The sequence below is a fragment of the Syngnathus floridae genome, chromosome 17, assembly GCF_059516105.1.
Source record: "Syngnathus floridae isolate MCC-2025c chromosome 17, RoL_Sflo_1.0, whole genome shotgun sequence".
Lineage (NCBI taxonomy): Eukaryota > Metazoa > Chordata > Actinopteri > Syngnathiformes > Syngnathidae > Syngnathus > Syngnathus floridae.
Window position 1 is genome coordinate 11015022 of NC_142429.1, and position 10916 is coordinate 11025937.

The 10916-nt window shown below is 38.8% G+C and overlaps 1 protein-coding gene across 9 annotated transcripts in view; it reads left to right on the forward strand.

Moving 5' to 3' along the window:
- Positions 1-7308, forward strand: part of LOC148384498 (thyroid hormone receptor alpha) — a 35290-nt gene extending 27982 nt beyond the window's left edge. For all 9 annotated transcript variants that reach the window (XM_088358449.1, XM_088358448.1, XM_088358447.1 and 6 more), the window contains one exon: positions 185-7308. In XM_088358449.1, the coding sequence (XP_088214575.1) occupies positions 185-435 (251 nt within the window). In that variant the 3' untranslated portion in view covers positions 436-7308. The remainder of the gene's footprint in view (positions 1-184) is intronic.
- The last annotated feature ends 3608 nt before the right edge of the window (positions 7309-10916 follow it).

Below are 10916 nucleotides of genomic sequence, written 5' to 3' on the forward strand. Positions count from 1 at the left end.
TTATTTATATTTTATTGCTAAAACGATGCCATATATTAATATTTATATTTATTTCTGCACAATTCATACTACCATGACAATAATAAACAATAACAAATTATTAGCTCTTTAATCATGAAAGTAGAAATTTCAAATGAATGGATCATGACTTGTAATGTACTAATTGTCTCTTTTTCAACCCAAGATCGCTCCGGGCTGACAAGTGTGGAGAAGATCGAGCAGTGCCAAGAGGCTTACCTGCTGGCCTTTGAGCACTACATCAACTACCGCAAGCACAACATTCCTCACTTCTGGCCCAAGCTGTTGATGAAGGTAACAGACCTGCGCATGATCGGAGCGTGCCACGCCAGCCGCTTCCTACACATGAAGGTGGAGTGTCCCAACGAACTCTTTCCACCGCTCTTCTTGGAGGTCTTTGAGGACCAGGATGTGTGACTATAAAACAGTGGTACCCCCTTACAAGAACCTTGACGCTATAAGGGGGATGCATTTGAAAAGGAGAGAGAAACTATTTTTTTCTTTCTTCTTTGATGGGAACATTTGGGTTCGGACACCCACCACCTACCACCAGCACTCAACATCACAAGGAGAGAAAAAAAAAAAAAAAGCAAACTATGTGGCTTCTTTGTCGTGTCACTTTAAATGGTACAGTTATTTAAACTACACGCTCAAGTAGAACTATATGCAGACAAACAAAAATCCAATAAGCCTAATGTCTCCCCACACCGACACCTTTCACCTCATACGGTGTGTTTTTTGTTTTTTTTTTCCCTCTTTTCTCGATCATAATCTCCTCAGACAATCCCACTCCACTTGCTTCTTTGCACCGTCCTTATTAGCAGCGGTGGCCGTCACAGTTCATCTTGCTCCCCCTCCCCTGCCCAATTGAGCCGCTGCTACGACAGTGTTCGCCAACCTACCTCCCTCACATAGTGAGCTCACGATCCACACACTCTCGGAAATACTACATAAATGCCTACAAGTTTACCTCATAGCTTGTAAAATGTAGTGTCTTATTTATTGGTGGTTTTACACACAACCAACTCTCTGCTTATCCTTTTCTAATGAGTCTTAGTATGAAGCTATAATACAGTATATTGTATTAGTTACAATTAATGCAGCTTACTCCTGCTGTAAGCTTTTCTTTTATGTTATGATGGGCTATAATCACAGGCTCAAGACTTTCCATTTGGAATTTATAATCAGTGGCGGCTGGTGACATTATTTTTAATGTAGACCAACCCATGCAGCAAGATATAATGAGGACTGGAAGTATTCCAAATAATAATATATTTTTCAATTATTTGATTCCGAGCTGCAAATAAAAAAGGATTATTTATTAAGATGCTTCTATGGATCTTATTTTGCTGTTGGTGAAGTGGAAAATGGAATTACTCCAAAGATTCTTGGCAGGAGGGAAGCGTGGTAGTTGATAGAAAGCGCCAAGAGAAATACGGAGAAAATCTTTTAACAAGGCTTGGGACAATGTTTATTTAAAAAGCCTTTTTTTCCCAAATGACTTTTTTTTTTGTGCAATAACCTCGTACTAGTTACATAAAGTGAAACTGCCTAGTATGAAAAAAACAAAACAATTGGGCCAACGCTAAGCTTTGTTGAACTTGCCCTATTTGTTATTCAAGCTCTTTGGAAGGAAAGTTGAGTCATGTGTGAAACTTGTGCCTCCTCTTCAGCTCTAAATTGTATGCAGAGCCTTAAAAAATGCCATCAGAAATCCAAGAGGTGCTAATTGATCTGCTAATCTTCCCACGAGGGCTTCCTCATTCATTTCTCGGGTCACTTTAATTTTTTTTCCAGTGCCTCAGGAATGTTAGTCGGGCTCACACACTCTTTATTAACCAGCCGTCCCTGATTATATTGAACCTAAGCCTCTTATTAGAAAAGAACACTATAATATCACTTTGCCACAGGGCTCAGGTCATCCCCTCAAATAATAAACTGACACTTTGAAAGTATTTTTCAGGTAAAGAGCCACATATTGTCCTCAGGAGTTGCAAACCAAGAACCAAAGGAGAGTGAATGTTGTCGCCGGGTAAAATCAATTTAAAATCCCTCTGAAATTGCATGTAAAGACAAAATGGCATCGTTATGCAAAATACAGTCAGGATTAGGCTCAGACATGTTTTGAGGACGTCATTGTTGCCACCAATTTGATTGTGTTGAGTAAACACGCTGTTATGTGCAATAAAAGCAATGTTAAGAAAAAGAACTGTTAGAATGCCTGTCTCAGCATTCTCACCGTTTTTCCATTTACAATGGCAATAGTCTCAATGCATTAACAATTTTTCATTTAGGGAAAAATTTCTTCGATGAATAGAACTCCTCTTTTGTTGCTTGTGTAAAACCTCCAAGGTTGCATAGGAATGTTAAATGTAGTATTATAATCCTCAAAAACACTATATAGAGTTTATATTTCCAACATATACCTCCTTTCTAAGCTTCATCTGGCGCCATTTCTCTTTTCAGTTATGACATGTGACCTTACTTCTACTTCCATCTCTAACGATCACCGCAACACGTGTTCTCGCAATGGGCCACTAGCGTATCTACTATAACCACACAATGACACGACCCAACCGCCAGCTCTCGACTCCCGCTGATGTGTTAAGCGGAGTTGATGTCACTTACCTCGTCACTCAAACTGGTTTCAAATACCTGCTGAAATGGACCGATTCTACCTCACATCTCATCTCGGTGCAGCTCTCATCTGCAAAACACTCAAATCATATGAAACACATGCATGTGTAGTACTTTTTCCAAACAGATGCCATAACGGATCAACAATTGAAAGTGGCCCGAGTCAATATATGGGACCAACAGTTTTTAAGTCAGGAACCTGCTATAAGATGGAGGACCCTGTTCACACGTGATTTCAACATGGATCTGTAAGTTGGCACTTCTTTGTATGCAAATTCATTGCAAGCTCTTAAAAGTTCCATGCTTTTTTTGGGGTCCATTTTTTTTGGTCGAAACCTTTTATTGCAATCAGCCATGGATATCTCGGGCAAAGCATACCAGAAACATGTTGATGGCACCTTTGAATTGGGCCTCTGACTAAATGTGGGGGAATGGGACTCCAGCAGGAGCCATTTTGGATCATGTCAACAAACTACAGTGATGGAGGTTAAATAAACAAACAGCAAGTCTGCAGTTTTTGCATCTGGATTCATCCAAACCAAGAGGAAGGAAACAGTATTTAGTGTCATGTGACCTATGGCAAGCCAATAGCAAACTGTGGTTACAGATGAGGACGCTAAGCCATTTACAGTTAAAAAAAAAAAAAAAAAAAAAAAAAAAAAAGGCTTAATGAGCATACTCTCCTGAAATGTACACTTGGAATTCAATACTGCTGAAATAACTTGCTCCTTCCCTAACATATTTGTTTTCTGCTGCGCTACAATGGATGTAATAACGCCTAACACATCTTTCCTTTTATTGTTTGCCTCAAGCAATCTTGATTAGGGTTGCAAAAACTAAAACGCTATTTACATAACGTAAATGCAGTATATATTTTGATCAATTGCTTTAAATTTATAACAAAATAAATGACAGATCAATCACTTATTTTTTTAAATATAACCCTAATCTTGAGCAGTTTCTAGAAAGATCATTTCTACATATTCTAAGTAAAAAAAAAAAATCAAGGTTTAGCAAAGACAGATTCTTAATCAAGTGCTAGCCATGTTTCCATGGCGACAACTAAAAGCATCTTGTCATACCATTCCACCAAACATTGCTCGTATGATCAAACTAGAAAAATCCTCCCACATTTGAACTTTATGGAAGAGGCCCCTCACAGAGGCATGGCCTTTAGGTGCTTTGTTGCAACATTGCACGGTATTCAAATACACTGATTCAACATGGACGCTCACACACACACACACACACGTAAAAGGACCATCAAGCAGTGCAATTTCCCACTTGGTGTCTCCAAGGCCTGCTGTGATCTCACCTTTACTGTGAAGGAACTGCTATGTTCATTTCGTTAGTCTTAAAAAAAATAAAAAACACACACATGCCAATTACGCTATATTTTTTTACGCTATTCATACCCGTCCCAAGTAGTCATGTAGCGCATCTTTCTTTATATGACTGATGTCAACGCAAAATCATATTCTCAACCTTCACTTTTGTTTTCCAATTTAAGGACAACAATGAGTTTGGAGCTAGCAAGCATAGGCCGTCCCTCCTTCGATGATAAAGTATCACCAGCACCACAGAACGCACTGCCTTCAGCCATGATCACACGCACCAGCATAGCAGAGAGACAGACCAACAGTCAGTGGTCATCTTTTTTTTCTTTTTTTTTTTTTTTACCAACAATTACCCCAGCTACTGCAAGGCCATGTTCAAACAACTAAAATACACCTCAATCATTTTCAGTGTCTTATTTGCATGCAGAACTTTAGGAAATCACATATATCTTATTCCGAGTTTGCAAGCGCCGACCAAAACATGGCTGAGAACCATGATAAGCTTTTTTTTTTTTCATCTAGTTCTATGCACACTAGTTTCAGGGTACACAAGGTAGCATCCATTGACACATTTTCTTCGCCCAATTAACGTCCACATACTGGAGCTATCAAAAAAACAACAACATTCAACACCGCAAATATGCATGCAATTCCTGCACGCTAAATACTCGTCGTTGCTTTGTTATCCGAAAGATAATACTCTTCTAAGCTTGTAGTTCAAGTTGAGAATTTGACTTAAGATGAAGAAGTGTTATCGCCAGCTTTGTGACGCAATCTTGCATGAGCAAAATAGATGTGTTCGTATGTAGACGTAAAGAATGTTCTTTTTAAGATTCGCTGTAGTATAGCCAAAACGACTATTGTGGTTCATTTTGAGGTGAAAAATATTAAGTAAGCATATATATATATATATGTGTATAGTGGGAAAGTTGCTTTAGTAGCAGTAGAATCGGCCCGTCACGTGTTTGAGCATGGCTTTCGTAGTACACAAGTGACAAGTTGTGTTAGCTGTCGCCTCATGGCAAGATATTTTTTGCCATCTCCTTTCCATTGAAACGGAAGAAGGAAATCAATTTTGCCAACCACTGACCACTGAACTTTTCCCGTGTCTGTCACTTTGTATACTCGTTATGTTATACCTCATGTTTACGATAGATTAAACTGTGAATATATCGCCAGGCTATAGAAATACATTTTGAAGCCTCACACGCCGGCTTTGAAATTGCTTTTACTTGCGCAGGGAAAATATTTTAGTCAACATTCTCGCTGTCCTGACCTTTTTATTTTTTTTTTCGTCCACTTCCAATATCCTCATGGACGTTTGCCCTAAATCATTGCAGCACTGTTTCGTGGAGAAAGATGACAATCCTCTCCAGGAATATGTCAACTTGTGGAATGTGAAATTGTATAACACTTATGTTGTTGCTCTATTTGATGTTGACCATTGCGCACCAATGTTTTATGCTTGGCTGGGTGAATTTGCAAAAATTGCGAGAAGATTGAGCGATTATTTTTTTATTTAAATATATGTGCGGAGTAAAGACGACAAAACCTGTATTGTCATTTTGTTGATTTACATTAGATGATGGTGTCAAACGGATGTTTGTGTTCAGTGTCGGTGTGATTTATAGTAAATGCAGTATTCAGTTCACAAATGCAACTCATTATTGATCGGGAAGATCCATAGATAACTTTGTAAATTGCAAAGTGCTCCTTCCGTCATGTATGGATCAGGTGGCGTTTGGAGTGTCAAACCGTCAATACTAGTCAAGTGTCCGACTCTAAAAAAAGTTTTTTTCCCATTCCTAAAAACATGAAATGATTATCATTTTCATGTCATTGTCCTTTTTAGACAGCAAATAAAGTAAAAACGATATTTAAGAGAATGTCAAAACTGTATGACAACCTTAAAAAGACTTTAAAGAGTTTAATTTTCAGAAACTAAGGTTCTGAGGAAAAATCCCACATTTATGAAATTAAGATGGCAATATTACAATATGACATATTTCCTTTCATTGTGGCTGTTGTTCTCCATAATGCAAGTCACTTATTAGCATACACTTCCTCCAAGAGGCTCATGTTTACAATTTTACAACTTTCATTTTATACTCGTATAATGAATCTGTTTATATCTGTGTTGTCCATTTCCAATACAATTCAGGTAGTGGGAAAATGTTTTCCATAAAAAAACTTTTTAAATTTGGAGTCCATCATTGATTCTGACGGTTGAATTGAACGCTTGGTTTAGCTTGTTCGCCTAACATAACATGCTTTGGGATTTTTTGACATTCATCGGACCCTCAACTCAGGTCCATTCTGTGTAAATTAAAGTATCGGTATCTACAGTATCTCAATGTTGTGATGAGAATATTGCTGTTTGTTGATTTTAAGTCAAACATGTTCAATTGACAGGTCGTATGAGAAACCGATTTGAATCTTTCTTTCAAAATTGTCCGAGTTTTTAAATCCAACTGCTCCGCTTCCAGGGATGTAATCTGGACCGGCAAAAAAAAAGAAAAAAAAAAGTGCTTTAAAAGACGCATAGCTGTGTGAATCGCAAAGCATCTGTTAAGGATTTATCGTGTCAATGTTTGTGACTCTAAAAACGGACTGCACTTCCTCTGTTATGTCTATAAGCATAAGCATGACATACGAAGCCATTCTTTGACTATTTAGCATCAGATGGCAGATTTTCCTTTTCTGCCTCAAGTCAACCAAGAGAGGACTACACCATCACAGGAGCTGGAGTGCACACTACAACAACAAAAAAAAATCTATTGGCAAAGAAGTACTGTGTAAATTTGGTCGAAAGGATCTCTGCTCTTTTGAAGTTCAATTACCTTGATTTCCAATCCCAGGCCAATGAATTGTGCCTTGAATGAGAGATTTAAGGACGCAAGGTCCCCGAGACTGCTGTTATTATTGCCATGATGAAGATGTCCTCTCTTGCTTCTCTTTCGTCCTTTTCACTGTGACTGTAAACCGCCCGAACTTGTCAGACGTCAAGGGAGGCCGTTTCCGAATGGCGAAGCACTCACTACTTTTTTTGGCACAGCGTGAAGTTGAATGTAAAAGTTGAGAGAGTTTTGATGGTCTAAAAGGCCCGCGAGTGTTTGAAGGTGTATTTGATACACGAGTGCTGCTTGGGGGTTTATTATGGGCACAGTTGTTTTGTCTGTCTGTTTTTTTGTTTGTTGTTTTTTTTTCATTGACAAATCAGTGTGGCACAATCAAAGAATGGCTTCTGAAAAGCTATTTGTGTATGTGGCTCTGTGATATATATTTTCAGCATTATAAAAAAAACATTTGGTATCAATACTTTGTTTGTTTTTTTACTTTTACACCCAAGATAACAAAATATTCGATTGCACGGAAAGTGTGAAACTGACAATGTGGAGGAAAAACGTTTTTTTTTTTTTTTTTTTAGCATTTGGCCAACATAACAATATGTTCATAAATTAAGTAAACATTGTTTATTTTTTTTATTATGTCTTCAGTGCATTATTTCTTTGTTATTTTGCTCTCATTGTCACAGGGTATGTGCATGCAAAAATCAATAGCCTGTGGCAATATGAGAAAAAAAATACAGCATGGAAATCATCCACTGCAGGCATAATAAAACCATGAAATCACAAACAATATTTACTCACTTTATATTCTAACGTATTTGTATCGTGAAAGCCAAATACGAAAAACGAAAGGTTTCGTTTTTATTTGTTACTTCCCCATGCATCAAAACAGATTTATTTTTGGTTCGGATAATGGAATGCAAAACATCCTGTTACCAAAACCACAAATAAATGTGACAGGCAAAAAGGGGGGAGGATGATTCAACATTATTATGGGCTTTAAAAATTCTCAATTGTATTTTGTTGGGACATGTCAGTAGTAGATACAAAAAAAAAAAGATTAGCTTGAGATTCTGATACAAACAGCAGCAAGCAAAAATATTTAGGGAAGAAAATAGATTTTATTCTCAACTCTCAAGAGATTTTAGCTCAATGTGCTTCTTGTTGGATGAATTTCATGTGTTTTGCTTTTTCTTTGCCAAGTAGAAAAAAAGCATTCAATGTGTCAACATCCGTAATAAAAAGAACAGAATGTACACCACAAATTCAGGCGCGTTTAGGCTAGTTATGAAGATTTCATCTTACACCACACTTCACACGCGTCATCACAAATTAACAGTAAGTACTAGTACTAGTTGTTTCTTTTCTTTTCTTTCTACAGTTTCACAATTTGCGTAGGTCATGTTGTAGGTCACGCCCCTTTCCATTTGCTGTCACGCAATCATTTTTGTTTTGTTAGATTATTTTAGAGCACTGCAAAATTGGAAGAACAAAAAAAAAAAACACCCACACAGCCTTGATACTAGCTCAGTAAATTTCCAAGTCAGGCTGCATTTTCATCCCCACGAAAAAGACGGGATCATCTCTTACAAACCAGATTTACATGATGATGATGTACGATGTGGCTAGCTAGCACAAGTGCCTCATTATCAAAGGTTCTGGGTTCCAGTCTCGACTCTGGCTTTTTTCCCCAAAGCAGATTTGTAGCTCTTGCAAAACTAAAATGCCCAAAATATTGAGTACGTTTAATTGTGACTAGTCCAGTGTGTACCTCTTAATGACATTTATATCTTATTGATTAAACGCAATTTTATTATCTGCAATAAAAAGAGAATGAAATCGTTTCAGGGAGACATTGGCAAGTGTTTCATCCAACTTGAAGTCAAGTAGAAGTGATCTTTTTAGCGAAACCTGTGCACCAGTTTTATGAAGAGGAGGCTCATCCATCTAATTTGGAAACTGTTGTATGGGTGATGATGTAACAGGAGGCAGTTTTAGCTTCCACCAATCTAGTCTTTTACTGACAAACACTTCCCCAAACCCGCCTCCTTGGACACCCACCAAAAACACTCCGGGGCACAGCTGTTATAGAGCAGACTTCCTGTCACGGAAAATGTGTCTTATCTTTTTTTTTTTATTCTCTGAAGAATTGGACAGTAGGGATGCTAGGGCACATTTAATTTGGTGAAAATTACACTTGAACAATTTTTTTTTCTAAGGATAACCTTGAAAACCCCTGAAATCGAGCTGTTATTTCTTTCTTTCAAAATCTGACATTTCGATAATAGGGATCTTTTTCAACTCAGGGTTCGCATACGGTCGTTACTCTCATGCTCTTTCATTATTGTTCCCCTTGAAAAGTTCCAAACAGCGTGGTATTACCGATAATGTCAGGTCAAGGACTTTTGTAGCACAATTGGAAATCCAGCCAGAGAAATTGAAATTGGTGCTATAATTGCAAAAGCCATTGGGTCTTTTTCTCTGCAGCCATGGTTGACCTGCACAAAATGCAAAATGATGCAAAATAACAAAGTCAAAATGTCGATCTGAGAAGCGAAGGGTGTGATTTGCCGTAAGCATGTGTTTGTAATTTTCACTTGTACTGGGAACACGTCATGGTTAAGCCGCCACCATTTACTTGTGGTATTAATGGAAATCCCTAATAGCTGCCTCACGGGTACATTTTCAGAAATAAGCAGACAACAAAATATTTACTTAGTGCTTTGATTTCACTCTGAATGCTTGGGCAGGCTGTCCAGACAACCAACTATTTGGAGCTACTATAAAAGCCTTTTTTTTGCTTACACTGCATTGTGCTTTGGAACACTTTGGTCCTCCTCCTCCCTTTTCCGTTCTTCACCAACCTTGACTCGAGCAGAATGGAAAAAAAGAAATTGGAGGAGAGGAAGTGAGGGCAATTGGAAAAACGAATAAGAAAAAACAAGGGCATTACTTTTGCCAACATTTTGCTACATAAAAATAAGAAGAAATAAACCATTTCAGATGACCTTGACCCAGGAAGTCCAACCAAGGAACATGAAGTGGAGACACGCAGGTGAAGAACACCACTCTAAATATTTCTCTCTCTTCCTACCTCCATCCTCTTCTCCCAGGCCGCTCAGATGTCAACGAGTGTCACGAGGGCGGTGTTTCGGGGAAATCCGAGTCGCTTCCCCAGGTCCGCTCTCAGCTGCTAGTCATTGAGTTTTTCATTGTGAAAGATGATATTGTCATATTCTTGAATGGAATTGGATGTCTTGGCAGCTGTAAATGTTAGCTAGCGCTGATTGATGAATGACTCAGCAACTGCTTTCAACATTTGTTCATGGTTGCAGCTGTAGAAGCCATCCATCCCCAAGTGCTTGAAGACAGTAGGATGGAAGTGATAAATAGGCTTTCACTTGCTTTTCCACCTTCTAAGTGCTTGTGCAGGATGCCGTCCGTGGCTTGAATATGAAATTTGAGCTCAGCCTGCCCCAGTTTTGCCCATGAAATCGTCCGTCTGTGGCATCTTCCCATCTGGTTCATTGTTTAAATCCAGCCATCTGCCTTTGCTGCTCTCCGAGTTATTTGTAAATTCTCGTCCTTCAGTTTGGTCTCCTGGGTTGCTCCTTGTGATGCAGCCAGGATTCTTGAGACCTGTTTGAGACACTCTGAGGTCCTCGTGATGAAGCATGATGACGATGACATCCTTGCCGAGGCCGTCAGCGTCATCATGCCAAATTGGTTACGTTGGATTTGTAAAACAGAGTCAGGTTGCAGCACCCAGTTTAGAGTCTCGTGCCCCCACGTGAGAAAGGACCCAGCAAGAACTGCAATAAATGAAAATAGTTCAACCATTCGCCATGAATTGTGTACTAGGTAGAAGTACAACTATCATCATCACTTGATGAGCACAGGCACGCAAAAACACATGCCTGCCCCTCCCCCGCGGATCCATTCATGCAGACTCTATTACGTAAGCGTGTTAACCTGCTCCCCTCACAGACTTGTCCTCGTATCAACTCCGTGCGTCAGAGAAGGATACAGAGAGTCATAATAAGAAGGGCAGACCGTGCATAATTCGGGAAAAAAA